Raw genomic sequence first — 16,324 nt, forward strand, 5'->3', positions numbered from 1 at the left:
CTAAAGAGGAGTTGCAGGTTTTGACACTAGAATTGCCTTTGATGGTAGGTGCTAGGGTCCACCCAGACTCACTGGCTCCTCACTTAAGGCAGTGCCTTAGCGGTCTGCCCAACCTGTGGCCCAGGGCGCCATGTAAGCCTCCCAGGGCCTGCAATACTGCAGCAGGGCTGATCTCCAGCCCTGCCACTGCCTGAAGGGTGACCTGGCCCACGGGTGCACAGAGGTCACAACCATGGGTTTGCAGGAGTCTGTAAAACACAAGGATGTGAGGGTTTCTTCATCTAAATTTCTCTATTACAGTTTACCACAAAATAATCACTGCTAGCAACTGTGCTACCAGAAAAATCACCAGTAGTACCTATGATTAATAATGCAAATATATATGTATCTCAAGCTATTATGCATCACTATCAGCAGCTGGTAATAGCAGTAGTCAGTCATGTAGCAACATTCAACAACTTGGAGTGAGAGCAAGTTTTGTCTAAAGATTTTAATGCAGGCGTTCATATATGTTTACTTTTACTTTATGACAAAGCTTGAGGGGAAATCAGATTGAATCTATTTTAACTATAAAGTTCAGAAAATGAAGCTTCATTGTTACTTCACTATTACTTGTTACTTTACTGTTACAATGTTAGTTCTCCCCCCCGCTTTTTCATTTTGATCTATATATTTCATTTTGCGTATATATATAAAAAAAATATTTACGAATACATGTCATGATATGTTGTCCTCAGTGGATTAAGCCTGGTCATATTAACTGGTTTGTTTTATAGTGAGGAAATGGCTCATGTGTAGAAGGGATGACTCATCAAACTGCCCATGATCTCCCCTCTGCAAGAGCCATTCTGATACTAGCAGCGCATAACACCTAGCTCAGCCCATCCCCGATCTTGATGGGCCCCTCCAGCTCTGAAAGGCCTTGAATCATAGAATCAATTAGGTTGGAAAAGACCTCTAAGATCATCAAGTCCATCTGTTACCCCAGGAGTGCCAAGTTCATCACTAAACCATGTCACTGGGGGCCTCATCTACACATTTTTGAACACTTCCAGGTTTCCACCACTGCCCTGGGCAGCCTGTTCCAATGCCTGATCACCTTCTCTGCGCAGATTTTTTTTTTAAGATCCAGTCTAAACCTTCCCTGGTGTAGCTGGAGGCCATTGCCTCTTGTCCTATTACTTGTTACCTGGGAAAAGAAACTGACGCCCACCTCACTACAACCTCTTTCAGGTAATTGTAGATAGCGGAAGGGTCGTGTCGTCCCCCCCCCCCCCCCCCCCGAGCCTTCTCCAGACTAAACAACCCCAGTTCCCTCAGTCGTTTCTCATAAAACTTGTGCTCCAGGCCCTTCAGCAGCTTCGTTGCCCTTCTCTAGACCTGCTTCAGCAGCTTTTAGTTTCTTGTAGTGAGGAGCCCAGAACTGAGCACAGGATTCAAGGTGCAGCCTCACTAGTGCTGAGTACAGGGGGATGATCACTGCCCTTGCCCTGCTGCCACGCTATTTCTGATACAGGCCAGGATGCCATTGGACTTGTTGGCTGCGTGGGCACACGCTGGCTCATGTTCAGCCATTAATCAGCACCCCCAGGTCCTTTTCTGCCAAGCAGCTTTCCAGCCACTCTTCCCCAGGCTGCAGCTTTGCATGGGGTGGTTGTGGCCCAAGTGCAGGACCTGGCAGTTTGCCTTGTTGAACCTCATACCATTGGCCACAGCCCATCAATGCAGTCTGTACAGATCCCTCTGCAGAGCCTCCGCATCCTCCAGCAGATCAACACTCCCACCCAACTTGGTGTCATCTCCAAATTTACTGATCTCCTCCTACCAACTCTTGACACTGACATTGGTAAATTGTGACACCATTTACCACCACTCTTCGGGCTCTGCTGTCCAGCCAGTCTCTAACCCGGTGAAGACTCCACCTATCCAGGCCATGAGCAGCCATGAGACACTAATGTGATTTGTTCACCTTCTCCTCTTTTCCAGAATCATACAGCTCTCAGCTGTCAAGGCGTCAGGGTCGCCAGGATTCACTAGATTCAGAGCAGCTTCTGTTTGTCCTTCAAACTTCCATGGAAAACTTAAGGCATCCCTGACAGCAACAGTCACTTGGCTGCAGGACACAGTCCGATAACTCACTCCGGTATTGGGCTGGATTTGATGTGGCAATAAACAACATTTCGGGCTGATATAGCCTCCCCTGGAACCCCACTGCGTGAAAACGCTTCCGCGCACCGACTTGTCGGCACCCCTCCCGCTTATGATCCCTCCGCAGACTCACTCTCAGACGTCCCCGAATCCCTCCGTGCCTCCCGAGCCCTACCACTCCAGGCCAGCGAGGGCGGCAAAGACAGGTGAAGCTACCAATCACGGTGGGCAGGGCCGGCCGGCGCCGAGTTGTCGACCCAATGAGCGCTTCGGGGGGCGTTGCCACCGAAGGAAGTACGGCGCGGCGTGGTGGGAGGTGTGTGGGGGCGGCCGCCATGGCTGACGAGATCAGCAAGGCGCAGGTTGCTCGGCCCGGTGGTGATACCATCTTCGGGAAGATCATCCGCAAGGAGATCCCCGCCAATATCATCTATGAGGACGAGCAGGTGCGGGTGGGCCGCGGCCGCCAGGCACACCGGGTGCCGATGAGGAGGAAGGCAGCGGCGCGGGCGGGCGGGACGGACGGGACCTCTCGGCGCCCTTTTCGCAGTGCCCCGAAGCATCGGGCTCTTTCGATGCGCGGCTCGGCCGGGCGTGCTGCAGGCCCCAGCCCGCTGAGTCAGCGGCCTCTGTGCGGAGAGCTGGCCGCAAGTTCTCGCCCGCAGCTTTACGGCATTGCCGGCCGCGCAGGCTTCACTGCCAAGGGACCGGGCTTCTCTCACATGGTGTGGGAAGGTAGTGGTGCGACCCTGGATTAACCACCCGCCGGCAGTCTCTGTGTGGATTCTGGGCCTGTCTCCAAGCAGTGCGCTGTAGCCAGTCGCTTTCGCAAGTCAGAGGCACAGGTCTTGATGTGCACCTTTCAATAGCGGTGTGGAGATTATACAGCTCTGCCTGCCACGCCTTGGTTATGAGTACCCAAGAGGGGTTATTAAGGGAAAAAATTAGAGACAATTACGGCTTTTTTGCTGTTCACAAAAGCTTGGGAATGGTCATCCTACAGGCTGCAAAAAGTGGGTCTTTGTGGTGAGGTGGCACTGGTAACATTCATTCAGTGATGCTGGAGTGATTCAGCGTGCTAAGTGAAGTAATCTTACTAGTTTATGAAAAAGTGTAGCTGTTATCTGCAAGACAAACTACTGTAGTATCCAGTGTAGCCCCCTCCCCCCCCTTAAAATACTGAACATTAGATGGGCTTTTTTGAAGTAAAGGATTAACTGCAGTCTGGAGTACAGACTAAAGGTGCTGTTTGTCTGATTTGTGTGCTGAAAAATTATGCTTAGCTTGGAACAGCGCTTTCTTAATAGATACAGAAAAGTTGCAGCTACAATCTACTTTCAAGAATATTGGAAAATTTCACTGATTTTCTATCATGCTTGTTATGGGTCAAAACTGCATGAGGATTATTCTCAGCTCTAATGGGTATAGCAGTGTAACCTGAGTGCTGTGCTTGATTGAGAATCAGGCCATTGATTGATTTGAGAGCATATAACCTGCTCTTCACTGCCATTAGTGCAGAATATTTTTTGAAAGAGTAATTATTTGCAGTATCTCAATTGCTTTTTACCTTAAACTACACAGAAATGTGGAACTTCTTTTAATAATGTCTGATCTTTGATTTGTCTTGTTGGCTTTATGAAAATCTACTTGGAGATGGCTGGAAGTGTTACAAGGAGAAATATAAGAAAGACTTTTAATCATTAATTGACATGCAGAGAAAAGGAGATATTAAAAAGTACAAAGTCTCTGTGGAAGTATGCCATATCACTATTGTTTTAATTGAAACTAAACTTTCTGAAACAAAGGTTGATTCACTGTGCACTCACAGAGTTTCTCTGATTGTGCTTTTGTTCAGTACTAATCATGCTGTTTGTCCCATGAAGGAAAATTATTTGCTACCAGTCTTCTGCTCATTAAATTCTTCAACTCAGTTTAGCCATTTGCATTCTGACACATTATGTGGACCACATAGAATAGAAAAGCTGCTTACAAAACGGTCAGCTGAAAGTAAGATTTAATTAGTTGCAAGTTAGTTTTATTCATTCATTCTTTGCTAGCCACCCTTTGCTGTATGGGAGAAACAAGCAGTTTATCAGAGATTTTAAACTTTTTGAATTATCTTATTAAAGATAGCTTAAAATAGGACAGATGGGAGTTAAACAAGGTAAGGCATCGTTAATGTAAGTAAAGTTTGGCCTATACATCACCTTTACTCTTGGCAGAGGTGACAGCTCTTCTCAGTAGGACTAAAAAACGGTATAGTAGCATAGAAAATTATTGATTCACAACTAACTGAAAGCATCTAGGAAATGGATATTGTGAAGAATGTGAGGTATGCCCTGGGGAGGCCTTAGAGCAGCCTTCCAGTATCTAAGAAGGGGCTACAAGGAATCTGGAGAGGGACTTTTTTCAAGGACATGTAATGATAGGGCAGGGGGCTTTAAACTGAAAAAGGGTAGATGTAGGTTAGAAATCAGTAAGAAATTCTTTACTGTGATGGTGGTGAGACACTGGCATGAGTTGCCCAGAGAGTCTGTGGCTGCCCCATTCCTGGCGCAGTATTCAAGGCCAGGCTGGATGGGGCTTTGAGCAACCTGGTCTAGTGGTAATGTGTCCCTGCCTGTGGCAGGGGGGTTGGTACTGGATGATCTTTAAGGTCCTGTCCAACTCAAACCTTGCTCATACTGTGATTGCTTTTCTGAAATACTTGATGGTGTTGTGAACAGAAATGTATCTGACCTCAAATCACATACTTTCAGGTTCTTTGAAATTGTTTTGTTATCTTTGACCAAGGCAATATTCAGAGATAACTGGAAGATGATTAGCAGGTATTTGCCATTTGTTTTATTAAATAGGGTGTTAATAAAGATGAAATAAGCATAAATGTACTTTTTATAGGCATGCATGCACCAGCTCTGTTTTTACTCATGTGAAAATAATAAAAAATACTTAATACAGAATGATAATTCTTTTCGTACCCATAGGTTTTGGTAAGTAGATGATTTGTGTTTAGAAGTTTGAGGACTTTGAATAATGTACCACCCAAGAAAAATCAATATCTCTGCTTTATGTTTGGGGTATCCGATAATCTGCTGAACTATTCCTTTGGTGGGGTATATTGATTTACTTAAACTCTTGGCTTTCTCTGAATTAAATTATGTTTTAACTGTTTGTTCTTCCTCCAGTGCCTTGCGTTCCATGATATTTCACCCCAAGCTCCAACACATTTCCTAGTGATTCCTAAGAAGCCTATTGTCAGGTTATCTGAAGCAGAAGATTCTGATGAATCTGTGAGTACTCTTGAAGCTTTCTGTACACCAAATGGTACCTGTAATTACTTCATAATTTACCAGACTATTCCCCTTTTGCTCTTGACATTTTAAAGGGGGTGGAGTTTTCTGATAGTATAATACTTTTCCTCTAGCTTAGAATGGGAATGCAGTTAAGGTTTTCCAGTAAAAGTAGTGATACACAGAAAAATGTATCCCTGGGTACATGTTTGCAGTGCAAAACACATTGTTATTTTGGAGTACAGCCTTGATATCTATTTTCATGGCTTATTGGCAGTACTGCATATTCGAATAGGGTCTTGGGGTTTTTGGCAGGTCAGAGAAGAAGAATGGTAAAATTAGCTGAGAGGTGCTGAATATTTAATTTGTAACTATAAACATAAAGTTCAAAGATTTTTGTAGTCCTTTACCTGATAAGATAAAGGTTCTTTTCCACCAAAATGGTATATTGTAATGGTATATATAGTGACTGCCTGGAGAATTAATGGGGGCTTTAACCATGAGATAAATTTAGCTTCTGTGACACTTTTGTAGTCTGTTACTGTCTGGCTTGAAAAAAAATCTTTTTACACCCCTCTATTATGCACAGTCAGGCTTTACAGCTTTTCTTGGAAAGTGTCAGTTGCAGGCAGACAACGGTTGGAAAAGCAGTGGCTGAATTTCTGGGAGTTAGCTTACTGGCTTATCTGAATGGTTCTCTCCTCTCATTCCTTCCCTTCCCGCCCTTTCCCCTTTTTGTGTGTTTTCTGTTTTGTTTCTTTTTTTTTTTTGCCCTCCTTTTTTTTTTTTTCTCTTTTTTTTTTATCTCCTCCAGCTTCTTGGGCATTTAATGATTGTTGGCAAGAAGTGTGCTGCTAACCTGGGCCTGACCAATGGATTCCGGATGGTTGTGAATGAAGGGCCTGAGGGTGGGCAGTCTGTCTATCATGTACATCTCCATATTCTGGGTGGTCGTCAGTTGGGCTGGCCTCCTGGCTAAGATTACATCACAAGAGTTAACTGCATGCTGCAGATTACCACCAAGTAGATTTAACAATGTTGCTCATCAATCTAGCCACTGTTTATGTATTTTTTTTTTCAGTGTATGTCATCCAAGGGTAATAAATGCTCTGAATAAACATTCAAATAACAAGAATTCGCACAATAAAGATTAAGCATGGGAGAATCATCTCTGTGTGGTGTTCCTTACTGACAGAAACAATTCTGTAAGTTAAAATGGTGTTCACCGAAGTTTAAGTATGTGGCGTGCTTCAGTCAGTTGTTTACAGTTTTCTGTAGATAGTGAGTTTTTAAGGCATTTGAAACCTTAGGTTGCAGCTGCTTAGCAGCCTCATGTCTTTTGGGAAGAAAATTCCTAAGCTTTTTGAATGTGGTATGTAAATATTCCTAAAGCCAGTGTAGGCTGCTGCTAAAACTTTTTCTGGGGAAAAAAAAAAAGGGCTGTGTCAGTACGGTGCAATGTGCTGGAAACACACAGCTGCTACTGGAGCACTCTGTCAGTGGTCTTTGTGATGAGAAGGGGTAAAACCATAGTGTTAATGGCAGCTGCGATGGTTCTGTAGCACAGTGGTGTTTACTTCTACATCATTATTTTGATGGAACTGAGGACGTGAAAATATTGAACTGTGGTGTTGAGCCTTGTAAGATGCTAAAGGCATTTCATCTTGGCACATAAGCATGATGTACTATGCATACATTTTAAATTCCACATTTTATTGGAATAAATTTTATTGTTATTTGTCCTTCAGTGAATGTTGCTGCATACAGTTGTTCATGCAACACTGTCATCACATCTCCAGTGAATTTCCTGAAGTTGGGTTTACATATGTGTCTGCCAGTGTAGACATAAAATATAACTCTTTCTGTTAAAACTGAGTAGTCCCAGTTTTCATAACGGAAGATACTTGGAAGCCTTTAGGCAGATGCCTTACGAAAAATGGGGTATTTGTGAGTACCATATTTGCTAGAGAAAGAAATGTTTCAATTTCTATTCAGATAAAAAATTGGTAAAGGCATTTGAATTCATTCAGCTGGAATGTTCGGAAGTACTGTGATTACATCTGAAGGTTCTAAACCTTCAGATTTTTTTCTCTAAGACAGGACTTGGAACTGGAAAATCAGCTAGCGCTTCTGAAGGTGACTGGTCTATAGTTGGGTTAGGAATATAGAAGTGGTCCTCTAGTGGTAGCCTGTCAGCTGTTCTCCTGGGTATCCTGCACAGATGTGAAGAAGAAAACCACCCAACCCCCAGAGGTTCATCACTCCTGAGCAGACAGAATGTGTATCACATGAATGAGGTGTCAACAGCAGATGCTTTATATCAAAATCGGCATTTCTGAGTTAAAACATGACTGGTGAAGGTAATTGCATCACAGCTGAACCCTGTATGAAGGTAACCCAGTAAAGCTTTTGTTGCTTTATTTGGAATTTGGCTGAGGTACGTGTTTCAGGAATGTAAAAAGGCTTTCAGGTGAGGGCAGAACCATGGAACTGTTCCAAGAATAGGCCTCAGGCAAGCTTGGTAACTAGTTTTGTGTGCTTTGATTTCACCTGGGTATATTCTGCAGTACCTTGAAAATCAAAGACATACTCCAGTGGTGAGTAGTACTGAGCTTAAGACAGCTGTCAGGCAATGGTAAACCAAATGTGGAAATCGGAGAATTGGGTATTAGTTGTCCTCTTCCGGCTTTCAAAAGCATCTGTCAGATTTTCTGCTAAAAGGCAGACTTTGTCCTCCCTGTCACCAGTTTCATTCTGCTTGAGTTGCAGTCTCTTACTTCTGTGGCAAGGTCATTGGCTGTGGTACAGCTGCTCTGTCCTGTAAGGTCAGTTAGAAAGTGAGGTATGTTAGGAGGGAGGCAGCAAATGTCATCGGCTCGGGGAAGTGGACATGAGAAAGTCATTACTGGTGATTTTGAGACACCCACGGAAGATATCTTGGTCTCTTTTATTTCCTCAAGTAATGTAGTTAGATGACAAAAGCCTGTAAGAAACCCAAGGACTTCACCTTTAGCTAATCTTCATAGGCAGAAGGTGAAAATGCTTCACCTGAAGTAGATAGAAGCTGATGTATGGTCTGAAATTGAATTGCTGTAGTGCTGGTGTTCACTTAACTGAATGATTGAGATAGACAGCATCTATTGTTACGTCTCTGTAAGCTCCCTGAAGTATCTGGAAGGTGTTCCTGCTTTTCAGAGGCAGGGAAGAAGTGGGGAGTGTGTTGTGGAGCATTATGGGAAATTTTGAAGAAACTGTAGGCCTTGCGTATTCAGGAAGGCTGGATTATGAAGTTTTAGTGTTCTCTGGTGGAATTTGTGTCTCGTTTTTCAGATAATACCACTGTTATGTTCCAAATCAGAGACAGCAAATGGGTATTAAGTAATAATCCACTGAAAAAGCTTGGTATGGAAAATTACTGGTAGACAAGGCTTACGGATCACATTTATTTATTGCATTTTAAGGGTAAAACCCCCAGTAATCAAGACGGATGTATGCTGCAGTATTTTAGTTTGGATCAGAACTGGAAATAGACATTTGGTCTGTGTGTCCAAACAAGAGCTAGACAAAATGCCAAAAAATGAAAATGCTGAAATGTATGTAGTATGGGTATAGATTCTCACATTAGCTTTCTTTACAGATTGACTCTTCCTGATTTGTTCTGCATGCTAATGTAATATTTCTAGTAAAGGGGACATCCATGGGGATGGTGATAGAGGTATGAAAAACAGGCAGAGCCTACTGACACACAGAGGAATGGAACTCAGATGATCATGAAGTGAGAAGAGGGATTCGAGTTTTATGAGGGGATTGCACAGAGAAGGTGAGCTTTGAAAATATTTTATTGCCTTCAGGACAGTTGAAAAATGCAGAGTGCACTGACCACTTTAAAGGATGTGTCTCCAGCTTACAGAGCAACACAGAATACCTGAGCATTCAAGAGAGTGAAATGTCAAGTTTAATATTTTTGTCCAGCTTGACGTAATGGTTACACTAATGGGCTTGGATTTGTTAAAACCCTCTGTGCGTTGGGCTTTTGTTTATTATCTGGCACGTTACTTAAGAATTAAAACTAAGCAAAAAGGTTGCTGGCTTCAGGAATAAATGACAGGGATGCATTTAAAAGAGCCATGAAAGACTTTGAAGGGTTGACTACCTCTGGGTTGCAGTGAAGCTACAAGAGAGTTCCCTTTTCTGTAAAATCTGTGACTGTACTTAGACTGTTCTGGTTCTGGGGCTTAAAGTTACACAGAGACCTGACTAACCCTCTGGTAAGTGTCCGAGAGAGAACTAAGCAACACGTGACATTACTGTCAGTTTTTATAATGTCAGTCATTGAGTTTCAGCCGAAGTTCTCATGGGTATGAAATTACGTATCCTTTCAGCCATTGATCTGTCCGTACTTTCTGAGTCAAGCTGACCATGTGTACCCATGTAGTTCTTGAAAACCTTCTGACAGTAAGTCTTGCAGATTTGGACAGTCCATCCTGACTTAGGCTACAGCTGTCTTACTTTCTGTTGTTTTTTTTGTTTGTTTGGTTTGGTTTTTTTCTTTTTTTTTTCGCCTTTTGTGTTGAAACTCATTTCTATGGACCAGCTTGAATTTCTCTCAAGAGCTGGGTTAATCTTTTTTCTGATTATGGCTGTATTTGCTATGGATTTAAACACAGAGTTCTCTCTTCATTCTATTTCTTTTCTGTTGATTGGAGAAGAAGAGCAACCATGGCAACAGCTTCCATTAGTTTTTAACAGACAGAAGGGAATGTCTCTATTAAACTTAGCAGGATGCAATCTTGGTTTATTGTTATTTCCAGTTACAAATTTCTGTCCTTTTGTCAAACTGTAATAGTGTACTCCAGCCAATTAATAACTGATTGTGAAGAAACTGGGAAAAATCAAAACCTAGGCCAATATTGTTCTACAGAGCTGTCCATCAGGGGAGACAGCGAGGTTGATGCACTGTACCAGTCATTAAGGAGTTGAAAAGGAGGTATGGGCTTTATTTCACTCTTAACATGCGTACATGCTACGCTTGGTCTAGTTACAAGGATGCCAGGTAGAAAAAACCCACGGACCTATGCATCTTCTGCATAGAAGAGGGAGGGGAGGGGATGCTTTAAGGGGATGCTGTGGTTTAAGCCCAGCCGGCAACCCAGAACCATGCAGCCGCTCGCTTGCTCCCCACCCTTCCCCCTCTCCTGGAGGGATGGGGAGGAGAATCAAAAGAGTGTAACTCCCACAGGCTGAAGTAAGATCAGTTTAGTAACTAAGGTATAACACAAACCACTACCGCTACCACTAATAACAATAATGATAAGGGAAATAACAAGGGAACAGAATACTACTGCTCACCACTCGCTGACAGATACCCAGCACGACCCAAGCAGTGATCTCTTCTAGGTAACTGCCCCCAGTTTATATAGTGGGCATGACGTGCTGTGGTATGGAATACCTTTTTGGTTAGTTTGGATCAGGTGTCTTGTCTCTGCTTCCTCCCGGCTTCCCCTCCTCCCTGGCAGAGTATGAGACTCAGAAAGTCCTTGGTCAGAGTAAACATCCCTGAGCAGCAGCTAAAAACATCGGTGTTATCAGCGTTGTTCCCAGGCTGAAAGTCAAAACCACAGCACTGCACCAGCTACTAAGAAGGAGAAAACTGACTGCTGCTGCTGAACCTAGGACAGTATCTACCCCTTATTCCATAGCATTCACATCATGCTCAGATCTCACATCTCTCAATATACCATCACTCATATATGTATACATCCACACAGACACACACAGAGATCATTCCTTAGTGCATGGACCAGTCGCTATAAAGCTGCTGGGTTCATCCGGTCCATGATGTTGGGCTCCATCTCTTGGTACAGTCTTTCAGAGCAGGAGAGGCTGTGTGCAGTGTTGGGTTGTTGTGTGCTGATGATACCACAGAACTTGTCTGGTTTCATCAATGTTCATTCTTTGTTGGGAGGATGGTTGGAGGGAAGTCTGGGCCAGTCTCTAGTGACCTGAAGACATCTAGTTAGTGGGCTGTAAAAGTGCTATATAGAAGGCAACAGCATACAATTGAGTTCATTGTTAAGTCCACCCCTCAATCATGAGCCCATCTATATGTTGCATCTCTGCTCTGATGGCCTGAAGTGTCATGGGCCCACCAGGCCAAAAATAATTCACCCTTATATTGCCAATCTACGTCCATCTGAGCCACTTCAGTCTTAGCAGCTTTATCCAGTTGTTGGTTGTTCTGGTGCTCCTCAGTGGCCTGATGCTTGGGTGCATAAGCATCTACATGTTTAACATCTTCGTCACTGACATGGACAGTGGGATTGAGTGCGCTCTCAGCAAGTTTGCCGATGACACCAAGCTGTGTGGTTCAGTTGATACGCTGGAGGGAAGGAATGCCATCCAGAGGGACCTCGACATGCTTGTGAGGTGGGCTGATGCCAACCGCATGTAGTTTAACCATGCCAAGTGCAAGGTCCTACACCTGGGTCGGAGCAATCCCAGGCACAGATACAGGTTGGGCCAAGAAGAGATTCAGATGCAGAAAAGGACTTGGGGATGCTGCTTGATGAGAAAATGAGCATGAGCTGGTTTCAGTGTGCACTTGCAGCCCGGAAAGCCAACCGTATCCTGGTCTGCATCAAAACGAGTGACCAGCAGGTCGAAGGAGGTGATCCTGCCCCTCTACTCTTTCCAACCCTAACTATTCTATGATTCTATGATACATGGCGTACCTTCACTACCACGTTCTGCATCTGGGCAGCAATATCTTGCCACAGTGCAGCAGCCTAGATGGATTCACCTCTGCGTTGCCACTTGCCCTGCTTCCATTGCTGCATCCACCCCCACAGTGCATTTGCCACCATCCGTGGGTCAGTATGAAGTACTGGCCACTTTTCTCATTCAGCAATGTCCAAGACCAGCTGGATGGCTTTCACCTTGGCAAACTGACTTGATTTACTGTCTCCTTGAGCAGATTCTGCGACTTATTGTCAGGGACTCCATACAGCTTCCTTCCATCTCTGACACTCCCAAAGCACTGGAGGGGCCCACTGCCTTAGATACTTGCTCATACTCTCCCACACACCCTGCCACTCATGGCTGTCCAGCCTTGGGGAAAATCTTGGTGCTCCTCTAGTGTGTGTGATCCTAGACAAGACTCAAACTGGACCCTGCTTAGCTTCCACAACAGGACAAGATCGGGCATTCTCAGGGTGGTGTGACTGCAAGCAAAACATAGCATATGCAGCAACAAGGTGGTTCCCAGCAAGAGGAGCAGCAGGTTTTCAAGGGCATTGAAAGGATACTCAGGATCTTTAAATCTTCCAGAATCTAGTCCCACTGTAAGTAGTCTGGTGGTGGAGCAGAGGGCGTGAGAAGACAGCTCCTTCATAGGCTGACCGCCCAAGGAGGGGAAAAAAAGATGTGTAATTGTTAAACACTTCTATTATATACCTCCCAAAGTATAGAGGTGATGACCACACTGGGAGCACATACCAGCCCAGATTCATGATCTATTGTATTACAAGTCATTGCCATGAAGTACAGTGGAACAAGAAACTTAGCCTAGGCCCCCCAGCCAATAAACTCTAAACCAGCAAATACTGGCTGTAAGTAAGGTATGACATGCTGAAACTCCAAGATCAAGAGCAACAACTTTGAGAGCCAATAAATCAGCATTGTGATGAATGACTCTTAATCTGAAACAATGAATGCTTATCACAAATACGATTAGACACACTCCAGTCAGATCTGTCATTATCTCAACCCTTCGTGCCCCACATTGGGGGCCATAAAGAGCTGTCATGGTTTAAATCCAGCCGGCAACCCAGAACCATACAGCCACTCATTCACTCACCCCCCCTTCCTCCCCCTGCTCCCAGAGGGATGGGGAGGAGAATCGAAAGCATGTAACTCCCACGAGTTGAGATAAGAACAGTCCAGTAACTAAGGTATAACACAGATCACTACTGCTGCCACCAATAATAATAATGATAAGGGAAATAACAAGGGAAGAGAATACAACACCTCACCACCCACCGACCGATACCCAGCACGACCCAAGCAGTGATCTCACCCTTCCGGCTAACTGCCCCCAGTTTATATAGTGGGCATGGCATGCTGTGGTATGGAATACCTTTTTGATTAGTTTGGGTCAGGTGTCCTGTCTCTGCTTCCTCCTGGCTTCCCGTCCTCCCTGGCAGAGCATGAGACTCAGAAAGTCCTTGGTCAGAGTAAACATCCCTGAGCAGCAGCTAAAAACACTGGTGTTATCAGCGTTGTTCCCAGGCTGAAAGTCAAAACCACAGCACTGCACCAGCTACTAAGAAGGAGAAAACTGACTGCTACTGCTGAACTAAGGACAGGGGAGGTCACTGCTTTAGTGACTGGGGTAGCAACGTGACTCGTTGGAGACAGGAAACTAGGAAATATCTTTGAGGGGGAAGCTTCAAGATGGCAAATGGTTTTTGTTTTGTTGTTGGGTGCTTTTTGTTTGTTTTTGTTTTCTTTTTTGTTGTGTTTTTTTTGTTGTTTTTGTTTTTGTTTTTTTTCTTTGTTTGTTTTGTTTTGTTTTGTTTTTCCCCTGGAAAACAGAAGGATCTTGAGAGAAAAAGCATCTAAAGGTTCCAGAAGAAAGAGGTTACCTCTTCTCAACTTGTGGTAAAAGTAAAAAAAGAACTGCCAGTCCTGCAAGTTAAGGTTAAAAAAACGTAAGTGTCAGCCTGTTCTGTGGGTTGGAAACCCAGGAGCAGCTATAAAGCTGTTACTGAGTAGATGTGAGATTATTTAGCTTGACCTTGCTAAACTTGGTCAAAACACAGTCTTACAGGAGACAATGCCCTGAGGATGTGAAGGGTAAACGGACAAGTGGGGCTAGAGCTGCAGTTACTAGCACCCTCAGGATTTGTACTGTTAATTTGGCTGAAGGTGAAGTCTCACTCAGTCTTTCATAACAGATTTCAGTACCAGAGAAGACTCACAGCTGAGAATAACTATACTGCAAAACAATCAGGTATATTTATTTTGTTGTTGTGGTAGCTGTGCTTCTGTCATATTTGTGAATGTAAAAATTCTGTTACTGTGCAGAAGATAACAAATGTTCTAGAAACTTGATTAAACATGTAATAGTGTGTGTTGTTTGAAAGGTGAAAACTACATGTGGAAAAGCCCTGCTACTATCTCATAGTGGGGAGGAGGGTGTTCTGCCATGCTTGTGGCTTATATTTTGTTTAAAACTCTCAGGGGCCTTGGAGTTATCATAATGGAAAACAGGAACAATTCTGTCAATTAATTCATAAAATATACACCTGTGCTGCAGGTATGATTTTTTTTTTTTCTCCTCCAAAAGTCTCTCTAAATGCTGATTTACATAAGCAAGGACCTATGATCCGTGTTTGAGACCACAGCAACTAGCACTTACTGAAGCAGCTGATTGGAGCCATAGTGTTTTAGTCTCTTACAAGGTCATTTACCCTGCAGAGTTTAGATAATGCTATTTATCCCTGTGCCTCTGTTTTATTGGTATAGTAAGATCTAGACTACAGTCTGTGTGGTGTGGGTGGAATAACGATTCCAGGAGCTTCATTTCAGGAGGGAAATGTCCATGGGGAAAGTAAAGGGAGAGGTGAGTTGAAACACCAGTGTAAACTGGATGTGGTGATTGGATGGGGTGATGCTGCAGTGAGAATTTGTGCCTGTTTATGTTGTGTTAGGGCACGAAGGAGGATATTCTCATGAAGGGTTTCTTCTGCTTTCTCATGTGGCAGTGGTGTTCTCTCTGGGTGCTTTGCTTGGTGCATGGGTGTAGAAATCTGGAGGTGAAGTTGTGTAGCTACAGAGAGTTGTTGCTCCTCTTTGATTCATTTCTGTGCTAGGAGTCTGGCTCTGTCAAATAACCGGTGCAAGGCAAGGGAGGCTCAGTGCCTAGATTTGAATCAGAGCTCATCTACCTGTCTGTAACAGTTCTATACCCTTGCACAGAGGGGAGGTTCCAGTGAGCTGTGGTGACAAATCTAAAATCACAGGATTTACATAGGTCTTTACTTCTGTAGGCTGTTGATTGGAATGAATTCAATGATAAAGCTGCAAATTACACTGCTTCTTATTGATTGTGTTTGTTCTTTATTCTTTGCAATAATTTCTGCAAAAGAATTTAACTTGATTTAATTTTTAGTCCAGAAACTTTGCCCCATAAATTACATCTGGATCTCAGCTTAGTGAGAGCACACATGGTTTTATGGTTGATGGAACTAATCACCTTGTTGCTGCCTTTTTTGTAGCTAGAAAAAATTAATTTGATTTTTAATATTTGTGTCTCTCTTACCATTTCAGAGCTCAGCAATGTCCACAAAATTGCTTCCGCTTTTATTCACAGCAGAGCAAACAGCATGAGTTTGCTTTTCCAGCTGTGACATACAGACATTCAAGTGTTGAATCAAAAGATATGAAGTAAGTGGGAAGCATGGTTCACTTTTTGCTCTAAGACACCTCTCTGGATTGTGTTTTGGTCTCCCTGGAGACTGCAGTTATCAGTAAGTCATAAGCTAGCCTAAGGCCTCATGTGTTATTTCTGCTCAAACAAATGAAATTCCAGCTTCACAGCCAAACAAGATGCATTATGACTGTAGTCCAGTGGTTAGGGCACTTATTTATAGCCAGTGAAGCTTACTTAGAGGATCGTGGGAAACACTGTCATTCTGGTCCCAGAAGAGATGTTGAGTACCAGCATGAAGGTCAGGCTGATGTATCCATTTTGCAGAGGAAGCTGGGAACAGCAGGAGGGTAGAATAACATTCATGTGATTTAAACTCAAGTCCTCTGTCCCATAGTAAAGGCATATGGCATGTGATATGCTGTCTACTTTAAGTGCAAAATACAGGATGCACGGG

The 16,324-nt window shown here is 43.7% G+C and overlaps 1 protein-coding gene across 1 annotated transcript; it reads left to right on the forward strand.

Annotated features, from left to right (window-relative positions):
• The first annotated feature begins 2,437 nt into the window (after nucleotides 1-2,437).
• On the forward strand, nucleotides 2,438-15,988 carry HINT1 (histidine triad nucleotide binding protein 1). The gene is made up of 4 exons (XM_061475654.1): nucleotides 2,438-2,594; nucleotides 5,334-5,438; nucleotides 6,253-6,643; nucleotides 15,768-15,988. The coding sequence occupies exons 1-3, from the start codon at nucleotides 2,484-2,486 to the stop codon at nucleotides 6,415-6,417; spliced, it is 381 nt and encodes a 126-aa protein (XP_061331638.1). The 5' UTR covers nucleotides 2,438-2,483; the 3' UTR covers nucleotides 6,418-6,643; nucleotides 15,768-15,988.
• Nucleotides 15,989-16,324: the final 336 nt, after the last annotated feature.

This window comes from Pezoporus flaviventris, unplaced genomic scaffold (assembly GCF_033815535.1).
Source record: "Pezoporus flaviventris isolate CSIRO_AGI_PZ_B2104156 unplaced genomic scaffold, CSIRO_AGI_Pfla_v1 ptg000086l, whole genome shotgun sequence".
Classification (NCBI taxonomy): domain Eukaryota; kingdom Metazoa; phylum Chordata; class Aves; order Psittaciformes; family Psittacidae; genus Pezoporus; species Pezoporus flaviventris.